At 35.7% G+C, this 18,669-nt stretch overlaps 1 protein-coding gene across 9 annotated transcripts; it reads left to right on the top strand.

Annotated features, from left to right (window-relative positions):
- The first annotated feature begins 5,009 nt into the window (after positions 1-5,009).
- LOC105045242 (probable GTP-binding protein OBGC1, chloroplastic) lies at positions 5,010-17,191 on the top strand. Of its 9 annotated transcripts, none has more exons than XR_003800913.2 (8): positions 5,010-6,134; positions 6,850-7,123; positions 12,001-12,292; positions 13,206-13,365; positions 14,231-14,339; positions 14,563-14,687; positions 16,584-16,655; positions 17,007-17,191. XR_003800913.2 is itself a non-coding variant. In XM_073257826.1 (7 exons), exons 1-6 carry the CDS (start codon positions 5,086-5,088, stop codon positions 14,656-14,658), a joined length of 1,980 nt encoding a protein of 659 aa, XP_073113927.1. In that variant the 5' UTR covers positions 5,010-5,085; the 3' UTR covers positions 14,659-14,687; positions 16,584-17,191. The 9 variants fall into 9 exon arrangements, 2 of the variants coding, with proteins under 2 accessions (XP_073113927.1, XP_010921754.1); XR_832026.4 differs by having other exon boundaries at positions 16,758-17,191; XR_003800912.2 differs by having other exon boundaries at positions 16,743-17,191.
- The last annotated feature ends 1,478 nt before the right edge of the window (positions 17,192-18,669 follow it).

Raw genomic sequence — 18,669 nt, 5'->3', positions numbered from 1 at the left:
GATATTTTATGAGCCCAAAAACTGATTCTTTAAATTACTTTAGGATTATCATTCCAAAGGTTTTCTTAAGTTTTTTAAAAAAAATCAGACAATTGAATATCTAATTCAGTGGAATCCAAGTGGAGAAGAGAAACTTTACATGAAATTCATTTAAATCTGATCTACTCAGATTTCAAAACAGGGAACAAGTTACATCACCGCAATCTAGAAGAGGATATTTATAGTTGTTGCCACCAAAATTCAAGCTGAGAGGACTGGATGAGCTAATGAATAAAGTATAATTAGTTGTGCTTGAATTGTTTTGCTTGGACGAAGTGATTTGCTCAAAGCTAGGAGCCCAACCTAAAAACAAAGAAAGAAATACCAAAGGTCGCTAGATTTTGTCAGGTGGAGAAGGAGCGGTGCCTCTATTGCATCGGAGCCAAGGAAAGAGGTTGACGAAGTAGAGAGCTCGGGTGGAGATATCTGAAAAGGAGAACTCTCTTTACCGACAGAGAGAACCCAGGAAGAGAACTCCTCTTTGAGCTTCGATTTTGATTGTGTGTCTTGTCATCTTTTTCTCTTCTCTTATCATCCCATTCACTAATAGTATGGACTAGGGGTTCAATTGAGTCGAGCCAAGTCGAATAGCTGAAAGCTCAAAGTCGATTTGACTCAAAATACTCAAGCTCGTAGTTCAGCTCGAGATTGACCGAATCTTAATATCCCAAACTCGAGCTCTCGATCAAAAATAGATAAAACTTGAAATCGACTGGACTCGACTCGAACATCAACTGAGTCTTACTTGAGCTCGAAATCGAGCTTCAGTCTACTAATAATATATTAATATATATTATAAATAAAAATAATATTATTTAATATATATATTACTTTAAGTAGGCTTACGAGTTTTGAAGCTGAGTATCTTGCTACTAGCGCTCAATAATAATCGAGTCGAATCGAGCTTGGATTCGAGTCGAGCTCGAATAGCTTACGAGTGGCTCGACTCATTTGCACTCCTTATATGGACTTTGATTGTCCAGAAGAAAAATACTCTCCCATCCCCCTCCTTTTGTTCTCAAATAAAAAATTATGATTGATCTAAATTTCTCCATTTCCATTGGTAAAAAAAATGCAAATGAGTTATGGCAAATGGATTCAAATGGATCCTTCCATCTCTCCTTTTGTTCTTAAATGAAAAATCATGATTGATGGGAATTTCTCCGCTTCCATTGGCAAAATGAAGAAAAAGAAAATGAGTTATGGCAAATGGATCCGTGCACCTAGACTAAGTTGGCTTTATGTTTTTCTATGGATGATTTCTTATTTTTTCCTCCACCAAACTTGAAGTGGTCTAAAAATGACGTGGTAGACCACTCATTATACATTGGCACTGGGCTGTGTCGGGCACGGCCCGACCTAGGCCCATCTGGCCAGGGTCCAAATGGAAATTTCTCCACTTCCATTGGCAAAATGAAGAAAAAGAAAATGAGTTATGGCAAATGGATCCATGCACCTGGACTAAATCGGCTTTATGTTTTTCTATGGATGATTTCTTATTTTTTCCTCCACCAAACTTGAAGTGGTCTAAAAATGATGTGGTAGACTACTCATTATACATGGGCACTGGGCTATGTCGGGCACGGCCCGACCCAGGCCCATCTGGTCAGGGTCCAAACGGGTCTTGCCAGGCACAGCCAGTTTACCCTGAACCTTGGCTTGGCACGACCCTAGGCCTGAGGTCTGGTGGGCCGTGCTAAGCACGGCCCATGGCCAGACGGGCCACGGGCCTAATGGGCGGCACACAAGCCTGATGGGCAGCCTTTTGTTTTTAAAAAAAAGAAAATCAGTCCAAACAGGTCGTGCCTGGCTTTAAGCCCTTTACGGGTCGTGCCAAGCACGGCCCATTTAGCACCATTATGGGCCGTGCCTGGCATGACCCATTTAATGCCATTACAGGCCAAGCTCGGCCTATAATGGCTAAATCCATTTTTTTTGGATTGATAATGATTATTTTTGGATTTTTTATTTTTAATCCCTCTAACAACTATAAAATGGTTAATTTGAAGGGTATTTTGAAAAAATAAAAATATTGAATTCCTATAAATACCCTCTTTTCTTCCATTTTCACCACACCAAATCAACTCTTCTCTCCTTTTCCACTACTACTCTTTTTTTTTCTAGCAATATTTAGCAAGTGTTCAATATTTAACAATTAGCAATTAACAAGTGTTCAAGTGCTATACAAGAAGAGGAGGATTAGTCCATCTATTGGAGTCTTGAAGATCTTTGTGGAGATCTTGAGGAGGAGTGAGGAGTACAAGAGGAAGCTCACAAGTATCCGCCTACGGCCTACCTCTACTCAATTTCTTTGTTTGATAATTTTTTTTTTTATTTGCATAACTCGTATTTAGATACGGCATCTTTTAAAGAGAGTTATCTTGATATTCCCTCAATTTTAGAGGGAGAGAAAACTACTATTCAAGCTCCTTCTGAAACCAATACTGAAGGTTAAGGCTCTGCCTCTTCTTCCCGTAAGAAAACTAGTGCTGTATGGAATGACTTTAAAAGAGTTATGGTAGATAGAGTTTTAAAAATAAAATATAAAAAATATATCAAATTATATAGTTGTGCTAATAGTGAGAGAACTGACTATTTGAAGAGACATTAAAAGAGCCATATTATGAGTGATGCTTGTCTTCAAAGCACCCTTAATGTACAAAGGGATAATCTTGTAGATAATTTTGCATATAATCATGAAAATCAAAGGAAAGCATTGGCCAAATGGATAATTAAGGATGAATTACCTTTTAGCTTATATGAGTCTTTTAATTTTGAAGAGTATGTTCAGTTAACTGTACAATATGCTTACAGAAGAATTAGTAGATATACATTTAGAAAAGTAGCTATAACTAATTTTTTAGTAATGAAACAAAGTTTAATTGGAACTCTCTCTGTCCTAAATTTAAAAGTATCATTAACTTTTGATATTTGGATAACATCTATTGATAGTTATTGTTTTATTGCTGTTATTGCTCATTATATTGATAATGATTGGCTATTAAATAAATATATTTTTGCTTTTTGTACTTTTAATTTTTCACATTTTAGACAATAAATTTCTAACACTATTTATTAAACTGCATGTGCATATGGTATTAATGATAAAATTATGTCTATTACTTTTGATAATGCATCTAATAATAATTTTGCTGTTAGATTATTGAAAGACTCATTGCATTCTATTCTAAAAAAAAATTTATTACATATTAGATATGCATATCATTTTTTAAATTTTTCTATTCAATCTGGTATGGGTATGGTTTAAAATATTATTATGAAAATTAGAAATGTAATTTTTTTTATTCACGCTTCAAGAGCAAAACTTCAAAAATTTAAGCAAAAATATGTTAATCATGATAAATATTTTAAAAAATTTAAACTTGATATAGTTACTTGTTGAAACTCGACATATATAATAATACATGATGCATATCCATATAAAAATTTATTAAGTACATATATTAATGATTGTAGATTAGGTTTTACATTGACTAAAATTGATTGGAGCAAAGCTAAAATTTTAAAAAAAAATTAGTTAGTTTTTATAATGCCACTGAAATTCTTTCTGATGTTTATTATCCAATCTCTTGTTCATTTTTACAACAAACATATGTTATTAGTTAAAAATTTGCACAATATAGATATAATGATACTTTAGAGCTTATTATTTATGAAATAGAATCTAAATAGAATGAGTATTGGAACAGAATATGTCCTATGCATAATTTAGCTGCTATATTTGATCTACGTATTAAATTAAGTAATATTTTGATTTTACTTGATGTATATTGTGAAAATATGAATCAAGATCCTGAACCCGCTAAAGCTGAAGTAAACCAACTTCTTCTTCTAGTACTTCTCGTTCACAAATCTCCGCCTCTTCTTCTAGTACTTCTCGTTCATCATTTGTATTCTCATTTATTGCACATAGGAGACATACATATACTTCTTCAAGTTCATCTTCATTTTCATCTTTAAATAGTAAACTTGAATTTTATTTATGAAATGATTTTTAATTTGCATACGATGAAAATCAAATAGAAAATCTTGATTTGTTAGCATGATGAAAAAGTGTTAAAAATCAATATCTTGTAATGTCTGCCATTGCACATGATATCCTAGCTGTGCTGATGTCTACAGTAGCATCAAAATCTGCTTTTAGTGCAGGTTGACGAGTTCTGGACGAAAAGAGTAGGATGACTGGTGAAATAATTAAGATGCTATTCTGCTTCAAAGATTAGTTGGATGTCGAGATGAGACTTCAAGATAAAGATGGACATAATACAATATCTGATGACGACGATGGTACAAATACTATTGACGATCAGTAAGATTTTTAATTATTAATTTCTTATATTTGTAACTTTTAGATTTACCTTTAAATTATTGAGGTGAGTCACTTTAATTTTTTCTCTCTTTCTTATTATATTTGAAGGTCAAGCCTAGTCCCCCTCCCTCCTTTGTATCGATTGTTATAATAAATTGATAGGGTCCATGTCAAAACTCCCACCAATACAAGATGGTTTTTTGCTTTTACAAAAAAAATTCCACATCTATTTTTAATTTTAATCTTTAACTTTTTTATAATTTATAAAAAAATTATATTTTTTTAATTTAAAAAAAAATCGGATTAGTATGCGGGCCGTACCGAGCCTGTGCTGGGCTTGGACCGTGCTAGGCTGGGTCGTGCCGGACATGGGTTGTGCCGTGTTTGACCCGTGGGCTGTGTCAGTCCAGATTTTATGAGCCATGCCGAATTTGGGCCATGAACCGCAAACCCGCAATCCAGGCCGACTTCTTTTAATGGGCCTATCTGATATGATTCATTACTGTAGCTAATAAATCGTATCTGCTATGATCCATTTTGTATTGGATTGGACCGTACAATAGATGGCCCAATCCGTTGCCCATTGTCTACTTCCCATCCCGAACGCCCTTTTAGCCTAGAGCATCTCCAGGCCACGTAGCATTAGTCCAAAAACGTACACTTCCACGATCCAAGCCTCCCATACTCTCTCTCTCTCTCTCCCACTTCCAAAGGCTATGGTGTCCGCCGCTTTATCTCTCTCCGCTCTCCGCCCTCTCTCCGCCGGCACTCGCCCCAAACCCAAAAACCCTAGAAAACCCTCCGCCCCTAATAAGTCGAAATCGAGCGCCAATCTCAAATCCCGGCCTGGCTCCGGCAGCCCCTTCCTCCCGCCAGCGTATCGCTCCGGCGGCGGCGAGGCCACCACCTACATCCGCCTCCCTCCCAAGGACGACTTCTCCCTCGATCCCTCGCTTGTGCTCTCGCCTGGAACTCACGGCGAGATCAAGCTCTACGAGTCCTCCGTTCCAGCGTTAGACTCCGCAAATAAGAACCCTTTAATCGATCCCAGCGGCGGAGGCATAAAAAGGAAGCAGAAAGGTTGGAGCTATATTGAAGATATGGATGAAGAAGATGAAGAATTCTCGGATTTTGATTCGGAAGACGATGAGATCGTTCTAGACTCGGGCTTTGGTGATGGCGATGAGGGAAAGGCCTCATCTTTAGGATTTGAGGCGGAGTCGGATGGGGAATTGGAGGGTTATTTTGATGGAGACGAGGAAGTTAAGGAGGGGGGGGTGAAGGAGAAGGGGGTTCCGGCTGTGATGAGGTGCTTTGATAGGGCGAAGATATATGTGAAGGCTGGGGATGGAGGCAATGGGGTTGTGGCGTTCCGGCGAGAGAAATACGTGCCCTACGGCGGTCCATCTGGTGGAGATGGAGGGAGGGGAGGAGATGTCTATGTGGAGGTTGATGGTTCGATGAATTCTTTGCTCCCGTTTCGGAAGACTCTGCACTTTAGGGCAGGGAGAGGTGGGCATGGGCAGGGGAGGAAGCAGGCCGGAGCAAAGGGCGAGGATGTGGTGGTGAAGGTGGCTCCTGGGACTGTGATAAGAGAGGCATGGAAAGGAGGGGTGGAGGGGGAACTGTTGCTGGAGTTGGTGCACCCTGGGCAGAGGGCACTACTCTTGCCTGGTGGGCGAGGCGGGAGAGGGAATGCCTCCTTCAAGTCAGGGACTAACAGGATTCCAAAGATTGCGGAGAATGGAGAAGAGGGTGCTGAAATGTGAGTTCCTTTTCTTTTGTCACCAAATACTATTTGTCTTTTTCATGGTTTATTTGATTTTCTTTTGTTTTTTATGTTCACATTTGTGAGCTAGTGGTCTATGTTAAATGTTTGGGTTTGGTTCAGGTTCCATTGATTTACCTGCTGATAACTACTCATGTGAGCTTTGATAAGTGGGTTTCATAGTTTCTGTTGAATCATATAATTTGGCCAATTAAATAAAAATGTTATGAGATGATTGACAATGGGTCCATATTGTTGGGTTGATGGATGCAGCTCGTGCTGTGTACTAATATCATCTGGCCCCATGTATCATTGTTTGATACAGGAAATTGAAATTGGATAAGAGGAAGCCAAACTATGGCATTGTATGCAGCAAAAATATAAAAAGGCAAATGACTGTATATAATGTATTCTTTGGTTTCTGAAAAGGAATTTCAGAACCAAATTCACTAAATCTTTTTCTTCTTCTCGATCTTTATGTGGTTTGATATTTCTGCATCCTACCTTTGCAACTGATAAAAATCAATCTCCTTTTATATCTTCTTAGATCAAATTTGGCAAGTAAGGTTGGAAGAGTAATTCAATTATTTCTTCTAGTCGTGGTTAAAATGTTATTCATCCATTGTTTTTAGTCTATAAGAAACCCTTATTTAATATCAATAGTTATTGATTTGGATAATTTGATGAATCAATCAAAAGTTTGTTTGGTCAGGTGGTTGGATTTGGAGCTAAAGCTGGTTGCTGATGTTGGAATTGTGGGCGCTCCAAATGCTGGAAAAAGCACTCTTTTGAGTGCTATAAGCGCTGCTCAGCCAACAATAGCAAATTACCCTTTTACAACTTTACTTCCAAATCTGGGAGTAGTTTCATTGGATTATGATGCCACCATGATTGTTGCAGATCTGCCTGGTTTGCTTGAAGGTGCACATCGGGGCTTTGGTTTAGGTCACGAGTTTTTAAGACATACCGAAAGATGTTCTGTCTTGGTATGTAATCTTTCATGTTAAATCAATACCTTTACAATACTACATATTCAAATGATTTTAGAATTGTTACAATGACTGGTTGAGTTGCTAATTATTATGTGAGTCATTATTGTTACCTTTGTTGGCATCCATCTGACCTATCTTGTAGGCTTACTCCCCCTTTAATTATGGAAACATTTGCTGCTGCATCTGCTGAGACTATACAAGCCAAGTCATTATTCATAGATATTAGTGACCCTCATAAATATTAGTGGCCCCAACTACATGGCAAAGCTTATAATTGTGAACTTACTATATGTATGGCAATATTGGTTTCAAAAATGATTTGATTTCCTTTATCTCAGGAATGTTAACATTTAGGGCATGTTTGCATAATTGGGCTGAAAATTCTATGGGATTTATGGGTTAGGCTAGTACAACCAGCAAAATTATAAGATTATAGTCTGGGCTCGGCCCACTCCAAAGCCACTTTTGGGTATTTATCAATATAGGCCTAGCCCAGCCTGTAACTATACCACTTTACTGGTTTTATTGGCCCAACACATAAATCCTATATGGTTTTCAGCCCAATCATCCAAACAGGCCGTTAGTAAAACTGTGGTCATTTCACATTAGGTGTTAGTTTTGTATGCTGAGAATTCTTGTTCTTCAGCTTTTGGTTACCTTCTTCAGCATGAATTGGGTTATTCAATTATAATTTTTGTCATCAGATACGAAATTATTTAACACAGTGAAACTATAATGTTTCTCATTAGTAGTTTTTCATGTTGAGAATTCTTATTACTCTTGCTTTTGTATCTATAGCATTTGGAATTTCCATTATTTTCTGCTACCTTGACTTGGATCTACTTTCTGCTTGTCATCAGATAAATTTAGCCAACATGATGTATAAAATATTCCACTTAATGAAAAAAAAACTATCTAGAAATTCAGGTTTTTCAAGAGGCCTTGTCTGGTCTTATGATGGAGATAGTGAAAATTATTCAACGGATTGAGCTATCACATTATTTTATCCAGACAATTATCTTTACCTGAAAGCCCATACACATTTATATTAAACTAGCAACTTGGGCACATCTAGTGCATGTTTAGCGAAGACAAATGGTAAAGAAAGTAAGAGTATAATTATAAATAATTAAATTATATTAAATATAATATAAATGTAAAATAAGAAAGCAATAAATTTCATCCACCAAAATCAAGGTTGAGGAGACAGTTGAGCAATATGGGCTTGGATTGGAGAGAAAGTATTCCCAGAAAAAATATATTTGAAATTAGTGGAGTAGACATATTTGGAGAGAGAGTGCTCCTAAATGGTTTAAATTTAAAATTAATGGGAGGACCAATTGAATTGGAGAGATAATAATCCTGTGGTTATCTAATATAAAGATAAGAAATACAACATATTGTTTTTATATTTACTTATTCTGACCAATTTTTGATATAGTACTTCTTGTTGATTGCTCCTCTTTTACTTTGCCATTCCTTATGAATTAGGATAGATCCTAGAAATCCATGATGAGGTTTGAAGATTGGCTGAGACTCTGAAATCAAAATGCTAAGCTATGTGAATCGGGTCCAGTTATAGTATTTAGCTCAAAACTAGCCTATGAGGCTACAGTCACTATAAACATTGCTTATGTGTGACATTCTTTTTTGACTTTTCTTCATTCTTTGCATGTAGATGCACATTTTACCCAGCTTAAACTTAGATTCTGGTATTGAATATATTTGTAAACATTGCAACATATATATTCCAAGGAGATTTAGGGGCAAATAAAATTTTTGACATAAGTTTGATTATTCCCAAACTTCAGATATTATAGGCTTCTAAATCGTATTATAAATCGCCATCAAACTATTGTATAATATATTAGACTATGGGAATGAATTTTTTTTCTTCATATTTTTTTCTTGAAATATACAACTTGATGGTCTCAATGCATAGTCGTCAAGATGATACATTTAAAAAACACACATAGTACAAAATGATTTGACATAATGCCTAATTTTTCACCATTTCATTTATTTGCTATGTTTCCTATTATTTTCCTTCTTGAACTGTTTGTCAGTAAGGCATTATCAACCAGCTTGGAAATGAGTGTTTGGTCATTCCTTCTAAACTAAAAAGCAGCTTGAAGAGGCCTTTACAGTGTCATAATTCTGTTTGTGAGAATTGTTAAATTTGGTTTTTATAATTTCAATAGGAACTAAAACCATCAAAATTGCTGAAACCAAAACTCATTATATCTGGCCAAAATCAAACTGAAAATAGTTTTGAACCTTGCCCATGACATTTAACTGGGTTTAGAGCTGAGAATTATTATATTACATCTGTCCATCATTACAAGGATGCTCACTGTAGGTTACTAAAAAACAAGAGGAGATATATATGAGGTGAGAGATAACATGCATAGAAGGTGCCAAACCTGCTAAATAGAGAAAATAGATAATTATGAGTGGAGGTATCATGAGGTGATTGTTCATATATCAAATTTTCTTGAAGACGAAATCAAATGCATATACAGTCAAGGGGGTGTTCATAAATCCATGCACATAATTAACCTTGCATGGTTGTTCATGAGAAGAATTAAGGTTTGCCATGATTGTTGTCTCCAATAATCAGGAGCTGATTTCACTCTTTTCTCAAGATTTTTTAAGATCATCATTTATGGGGCACATGAAAAGGAAAAAAAAGAGAGAGAAAGAAAGATGCTAATTAGATTGCTTCTTCAGTTTTCTTTATTCATAGGACTCCTGAGTTCTGTAGGAGATGTGAAAAAGGAAAAATCAGGAAGACTTTGGAGGCTGGTTGATCTGTTATTAGTACGCTTTCCTAAAGCCCCCTCCCCTTAGTTAAAGACTCCAGATATGGAAGGGACTTTGGCTGCAGAAGCCTCTTGCTTACATATATAGATACATATACGTATATAGACACATGCATACACACAAATATGTAAACCAGAGGATACATGCTGACAATTTTCTATATCAAGCTTGTGGAGAGAAGCATTAGAAGATTGCAAATTAGGTGGTTCACATCTAGCTTAAGGTAGAACTTGCCCAAAATAACCTTATGTGTTCCTTCAGGGCCTTTCTTGGTCCTGCAATGTGCTAGAATTGTCAAATTTGAGCACAGTGGACATGATTTTTTAGGAATTCAATGAATTGAATATGAGGTTTTAAAAACATGAATATGAAGTGATTTTCCTTTTAGTATAGGGTCCCTAGACCAGAGCTGAATATGCAATTAGGGAACTAGTGGGTAGCGTGGCTTTGAAGTCTTGTAACTATGGTCATTGATAGAAGGGACACCACGTAAAGAGGTACTCTCATTTAGTGACAAAGGTCTATCCTATAGGACCTAAAACGTCAAAATATTATAATTAAAGAAGTGTCAGATTGTCAGTTAGAGGAACCATTGAGGCTTTTACTCAAAAAACAAAGAAAAAAAAGGAACCATTTAGGCTGCCATGTATAATGACTCCTCAGCATCACTTAAATGCTAAATCAAGCTTAGGTAATTGCTAGATACATCTATGATACAATGAATTTAGTCCGACATGCTTCATCATCTTTATGCATGCAAATCTTTGTGGGGGTGGGGGGGTGCATTTGTCACCATCCACTTTGGCCAAGTTAAAATTTGACAAGCTTTGATCTAAGTTAGGTGCAAGGACAGGTTTAAAAGCCCATATAATTGAACTTTCACATTTCTATGCCCCCCTTAGGCCTGGCAATGATGATATATCATCATGCTTAGACCCAGAAGCCAGATAGTCAAATTGCAATTATAGGAACCTGGTCAAAGACCCTGTTACTGATAGTGATTATAAGGTCATCCAGCTGGAAGTCTTAGTTCCAAATTCTGATGCTGAAATTAAAAGATGAAATTATTATTTCTTTTTTATGCAGAGTTGCCTGCTTGGAAGTCCACCCATGATCATTTTCCTAGGCTTTGTTATTGGAGTTCGTATGGTGTGCTCATTTTTGGATTAGTAGATTAAAAAATATCGAAACATGAATGTGAGGTGAACAGGGAACTGTAAGCATTAATGTGTGGGGTTGACATTAGATAGGTTATATGGTCTCTCAGTCATTCCAAAATTTTGAAGGATGATGTAGTGGAGCATGTTATCTTTTGATTGCTGGTGCACTTGGCATTTTTGCTGAAGTTATTGAATGTGTTCTATTCATCGCATTAAAATTTTCTGCCCCTTGAAACATGGTATCAGATAGTCCCACTCTGAAAGATAAACCGAAAACATATAACTATAAGATGGAAGAAAGTAGATGGTTTTTCTGTCCAAGGAAAATCAATAAACCCTGTGAAATTTGTTAAATGATTGTTAGTGTGGGTGTGTGAGTCTTATACCGTAGGAAAACTGGCGAAAATAGCAGATAGCTTTGTTCTGCATGAATTAAGCTTAATTTACTATAGATGAATGAGTCCATAAGCTGACTGCAAGGCCTTGGTATTATAGCTGTTATCCATTTCTGTCATTCTGCTTTATGTCTATTCTTCTGCATTTTGCTTTTGCTGGGTTAATTATTCTGAGTTTGCATGTAAACCAGAGAGAATCTTTGCATAAAAGTTTTTATTGCATCCTGTCTTGTTTACAATGTTTCAGTTTAACACACTTAAACATTGCCCTCTTCGTGTGACATCTCAGCCTTGCAAGGTCATTCAAGACTGTCAATCATATTAATGAAACTCCTTGTGCCCATTTTTTTAGGAACCTGAATTTCCTAAATTGATTTCTCAATGTAGGATAAATAATGTATTAATGATAATTCTTTTTTTTTTGTTTTTGTAATTCTTTTTAGCATACCATGCCTTTGTAAGTGATCTAAGAAAACTCCTTGTTGGTACTTAGGTGCACGTCGTTGATGGTTCTGGGCAGCAGCCAGAGTATGAATTTGATGCAGTTCGGTTGGAACTGGAATTATTTAGCCCGGAGCTGGCAGAAAAGCCTTACATTGTTGTGTACAATAAAATGGATCTTCCAGAAGCATATGAGAGATGGAATTTGTTCAAGGAACATCTACAAGCTCGTGGCATTCATCCTCTTTGCATCAGTGCTATGAACAGAGAGGGGACACATGATGTTGTTCACGCTGCCTATGAACTTTTACAGAAAGAAAGGGAGGAAAGGAAGAAACTTGAAGGTTATTAATCTGTCATAAGTAACTTGACTTAATCTCATAATTATATTTGCAATAATTACCTGTTAAATATGCAGGCAGATTGATTTGCATACTTTTTTAGCTAGCTACAATGCTGATGTGACTTGAAGTTGTTTCTCTCGTCAATATCCATATTGTTCAATTTGTGCTCCACTGTTTTAATAAGTCTAGATTCAGAACACTGTTTTACTCAAGTTACTCAATCTAATTGAAAACTTGCGGGCTAGCTAGGTTGTTGGCTTAAGAAAATCAGAACAAGTTTTATCTTGGGCCTCTTTGCAACTAAATTAATGACTCACGTAAATCTCTTTATGCACAAGAGGAAAAAGAATTAGTGCATGGGCTTCTTTTCCTCTTCTAGTTTGTGGAAAAGGTTCTTTTTTTTTTCCTTTTTCTTTTTGCCCTGGTGAGGGGTGGTGGTGTGCTGTTAAGGGACAAGGGCAGTCATTCATTGACCGCTTCATAAAATGCTTCATCACTTAAGGTGCTATTGTTCTTGGAGAACATGAAGTGATGTGGTGACGTACTTGTTCTTCAAAGTACAATCCGCATTATCAGATGCTGGAATTTTATGCCCTACTTTGAACTATTTAATATCAGTATTTTCTGCCATTTAGTTGTTGAATTTAGTTCAAAACAAATGCTAAAACCTGAGATCTCAAATAAATGCTGAGATGATACATAAGTTACTTATGTGAAGTCTGTTATACTTTTTGTTGTTCTTTGTCAGAGAGCTTTGTATGTCAGCTTCTAAAATTGGATTAGTTATTTCTTCATATTTTTTCTGGAAATTTAAGGTGAAGTTGCTCCTTAGAAGTTGGTTGATGATCTTATTCATAATTTATGATTTTTTGTATAATCATTTTATTGATAGTTCCATATCTCACTGCTGCAGAGTGGACAAATCCTGTAAGTCTGAATCATGTTGCGGACACGATACAAAAGCAACGAAGCTCTTCAATGAATGATTTTGAAATCTTTCATGATAGCAGCTCCAATACATGGCATGTAGTTGGAGTTGGAATACAACGTTTTGTTCAAATGACCAATTGGCAGTATGTCTTCTCTTCCTTCACACCTATAATTTGTTCTATATCTATTGTTGCAATCTTAGCCATTTTATCTATTATTGTGCCTATTATCTTCTGTATTAGAATTAATTCTTTTCGTAGTTTGTAGCTACAATATTGTATCTATTACCTCCAACGGATACTAATTATGAACTTTAATCATTAAAATTATACTTCAATTTCTTTGTCCAACATGTTTGTTATTTTTCTTCTTATTGGCAAATCAAATTTGGCTCGGAAATAAGTTGTCTATGCACATTGGGCATATTCATGTTATGATGGTCATCAGAAAATACTGGTATTTGTTTAAGCATTTTACTGCATGGTGAATGGACACATATTTTATAACAAACAGGCTGGTAATATAGCTGTGTTTTTTATGTTCTGCAGATAGTATAAGGAAAATGTAAAAAATTAGATATGAAAGTAAATAAAACAAAAGATAAAGAATGCAATGAGGATTGATCAACTTAGAGAAAGGGTTAATAAAAGGAACAAATTTGATAAATTGTTTAAAATTACCTTCATGAACAAAAAACATAGATGAGTACGTATCTCTGGTAGGCCTTGTCAACCTGCTCTTCTTTCGCAAGTGCACTTTCTTGCTCTATGGCTGAAACTTGGCTCCTATTACTATTTTGTAGGTCAATTGTGTATGTTTCTGCTTTGGCTCTAGATTATGTCTCGTATTTCATCGGGTCAACTATGACATGTTAAGTTTGGTCAGATTTGCTTATTTATTAAACCTAGATCTTTATGCAAGAAATAATACTGGCTTTGGATTCATTATATTTTTCTTTTCTACTTGATTGATACTTTTGTATACTGAACGGAAAATTTGTTGGAGTAGATATGCAGAATCTTTGAGAAGGTTCCAACATGCTTTGGAGGCATGTGGTGTGAACAAATCTCTAATTAAGCGTGGAGTTAAAGAGGGTGACACCGTGATTGTGGGTGAGGTATGCTTGTAGTCCCTATTGTACTTGTTCTTAAGCTTATTAGTTGTTCACAACAGCTAATTATATTTTCTTGGAGTACAGTTCTTTCCATATTTCATGTTGCATTTACATTTAACCAGTCTTTGGAGTCTTCTGAAGTCAACAAATTTATATATAATCTACATTAGTACCATAGTTCCTATGAAAAATTGTACTCTAAGAAATGTCATTTAATTTCTACCAGATGGAGATGGTATGGCATGATGAAAATGAAAATATTGGCTCATCAAGTACAAGAAAACAGAGAAGTGGGTCTATCAAATGGCCGGACCTAGGTTAGAAGAAAGGTGTTCAAGAAAATTCAAACCGGTAAGGAAAGATATCTTCTTTTTCATTGATTATTATCTTGTAAACTTGACCATGGATTGATATTCAAAATAAGCAACGAATTCAATCCACGACATCTTGACCATTTTTTATATATCTACCTGGTTCTCTATAGTACGTAACAATGTACTTAAGCAAGTAACCTTGCTTTCTTTGTGGTTTTACATTTAAGCTTTTAGACTCTATTTGGCTAAGCTTTTAGAGGGTCAGAAAGTATTTTCTGGCCTTCCCAAAGCATTTTGGGGTGGTACAGTGATGTTTGATAAAAAATCAGAAAGCTGTTTTGGCTTTACTAGAAAGCTAAAAATGTCTATTAGGAGAAAGCTCTATTTTGAAGCTTTTTTCAAAAGTACTTTTTGACTAATATCGAGAAGCTATTTTGATTTAAATAATTTTTTTTAATGACAGAAATACCCACTAACAAATCTCATAATTATATCATATTATATTATTATACTATAAATATAATTAATATTATATTATTATATTAAATAATATAATATAATTTTTTATATTATAATTTATTATTAGATTAGATTATGATCCATTATATTATATTATATTATTATACTATATGATAATAATATTATACAATAAAAATAATATTTTAAAATGTAATAATATTTATGTTTTGAACATATAATAATCTATTATTACATTATTATATTATAATAATATATTATATTATATAATATTATATTATAATCTATTATTACATTAGATTATAACTAATATATTATATTACATTATAAATTATATTATAATTATAATAATATTATGTTATATTACAATATTATGTTATGTTATATGATAATAATATTATATAGTATAATAATATTTTAATATATTATATTATATTATTCTCTACTACACAATACTATGCAATGCCTTTTATTGTCATTTTATCATACTAAAAGTATTTTTTTATTTTAGTTATCAAACATATATTAAGATTCCAAAGCATTTTATAAATGTGGTTACCAAATAGCAAATAGCATTTTGTAAAAGGTCTACTTCTTAAAAGCTCTACTTCCAAAAATTTTCAGAGTTCTATTGCCAATAGCAATCCCAAATAGGGCCTTATTACTCTCCCTCCTAAAGTCTTACTACTTTTCCTGTTAGATGAAGCCCTTTGCTTTGTTAAACTACTAAACAAATTCTCCGTAACTTCCGTGAGCCTGGCTGCATTTTCTCCTAACTCCATGCTAAACCATCCAAGAATTATCCTCACGTAATAAATTAAAGAAGTTTCCTCAATTTTTTTTCTCAATTATCACAACATTTTTAATGATTATTTTTGATTATCCTTATTTGGGTAGCATTGTGATCCAAAACCTTTTATTCCATTCCTCATATTTGACGACTTATCTTCTCTTTTAGGAAAGTTTATATTATTTAAATTTTTCCCTTTTTTTTCTACTTTCTAAATACTAACGTATTGACACAAGAGCAAAAATGAATTAAATTGGAATGTCTTGCTTTTCTATCAAGGAAGAAATAACATTTCTTGCTGGATTCATGGAAAAGGATGTGTGGTTGGAGGAAATCATCATGAAGAAATACTGGATCACTGGATCTGGGTCCAAGTCTTTTGGATTATCGAGATACAAATAAACATGCATAAGATTCTTGCTGTTATACAATAGTCCAAAAGCATAATCATTTTCCATTGATTGTCATCTCAGGTAAAAATGGAAATCTGCAGTTCCCATAATTTTTAATGGAAAAAGGCATCCCAAACATAAAAAAGTACTGTGTAATGATTTCTTTTGATTATTAAGATGAGTAGAGATATTCCTTTTTTTAGCTTGCCTGGATCAATGGGATTCAGATATAAGGAGCTGGTGAATCTAACCAAGACAGGTATATCAGCTGCAGATGGCCGCATTTCATATTGGGAGGAAACCTGCAATACCGAATGTCATCAATGAAACTGCACTCAAAATCCAGGTAAATCAGGGGCTTTCTCTTAGTCTTAATCCGCAGAACCCAAAGATGTTTAAACTGCTGAATGGCTCGCTAATTTTGTATTTAAAGTTATATTTGAGGCAGGCTCAATGGTGTGACATTTGCTTGCTAAAATGTGATGGCTTCAAGAATGACTATCTAGTTTGCGGGGTTGAATTACCAGTGGACAGCAACAGATAAATGTGTCTTGATGCATCTTAAATTGCCTATTTGATCACCGTGCCGAGCTTTACCCTTCATCGCATGTTTGCTGGCTCTATATTTTTTTTTAGGATTCATCTTGTACCTTATCTCAGTCTTAATTCTTATGTTGCCTTATTTTTCTATTACTAGGTTCTTTTGCTGTGGATCTTTTGGAGGTGATATAATTATCCTCAACTTTATATGTGTGATTGTATAAATAGATTTCGCTCTCATGTTTAGCTTTTAGTAGCGATCTCTTGTATTTTTTGTACTTCTTAATTAATTGGGTGGATTTTGCCCTCACTTCTCATCAAAGAAGAACGTTATATTTGTAATCCTAGTTCCGTTATATTAGTTGCTGGCTTTTCTTTTCTTTTCTTTTTTTTCAGGTGGAGCGAAAATGGTCATGGTAATGATGGAATTCTGCTCATACCGAGGCCTTTTTATTTTTCCTTCCTCTTCCCCACTTGAATTTCTTGACAAGCAAAGAAATCTGAACCCAGAAAAAGTAGACTTTGCATATACAAATGGGATATTAGACACCAGATTCGGTGTATATTTTCTGTGAGATCTCTCTTTTGAATATTCTTGGAAAAAAATTTCATATGCAAATACATAACTATATACGGTATGAAGGTGCGCCAAGCAGATGGCGAAAATGGTCAGTTCTGAGGCTCTATCTCGATTTCTTTGGAAAATATTATTTGGGTTCGAGGTTCTAAATGCAGAAGTTTGAAGGCACCCAGTATAGGTTAACATATTCAGTAGCACTAACAAAGATTTTGGACGGTGTAACACGACCATTAATAAAGGTCGTGCAGAGCCACTAATAAACATGATTGCAAAAGTTCGTGATTTCCTGTCACCACGTATGATCATGATAAAGATTTTTGGATAGTATGGGTGACATGACCTTTCTGCACAGTGAAGTGACAGTTGTTTCATTTTTAATACTGCGCACTATTTGTGTTACCTAACGAGTTTGACAACCACGCTAGCGTTTCCTTCATGGCTCCATAATTCTCTCGGGCTTTGATAAATCCAGCAGTCTTTTCTATACTTGTTAAATGTGATTTATCTATGCTTTTCATTTGGCGAACTCCTACTTGGGATCATGTGGTGGTCCAGGTGATTCATGTTGTTGCGGTCAATGTCCTCTTCGTCTGATCATCGAGAACGAGCACCTGCAAAAAAAATTCGTACTGATCGGAGGTGACTCCGACGGGGATCTTCTGACGATCAAATCAGAGAGGAGACTAGGCAAGAGTAGAAAAGAATCAAGGGGCTCAACGAGAGAGGATGAGAGCGAGAGCTAGAGAGGAAGAGTTTAAGGGTTTCGAAAAAATCTACTCAGCACTATTGTCTTTCCTGATTTATAGTAGAGCGCGGCATGGCGCCGTCATTAATGGTGCAGATAATGGAAGAATTGTCAAATCATCGAGGACTGTCAGAGTCATCGTGAAGTTGTCAAATCATCGTGGGGCTGTCAAATCGCTAGGGTTGACCCATGCCTTAGGTGGGATAATGTCTCAAGGCGGCTGTGCCGCATGTCGTTGTTAGGATCGACAGTCTCCAGCAATCGTACGGCGTTTGAAGGAGCCGATCGACTGTATGTCGGGTCTGGTTGAGGGATGTCGGGCGAACTCCCAGAGATCCTTCGATGGTCAGTCGGACGGACACCCAGGGACCCTCCGACGGTCAGTCGGGCGCCTTGCAAGAGTCGGATATTGGGTTCTCCAGTCCGGCTAGTCGGGGGAGAGAGAGTCGACCCGACCGACATAGGTTCGGTCGGGCGGCGTCGGCGGTCGACGGA

This window comes from Elaeis guineensis, chromosome 5 (genome assembly GCF_000442705.2).
Source record: "Elaeis guineensis isolate ETL-2024a chromosome 5, EG11, whole genome shotgun sequence".
In the NCBI taxonomy this organism is placed as follows: Eukaryota; Viridiplantae; Streptophyta; class Magnoliopsida; order Arecales; family Arecaceae; genus Elaeis; species Elaeis guineensis.
The sequence above is the reverse complement of the archived record's forward strand: the minus strand, read 5'-3'. Positions and strand labels throughout refer to the sequence as shown.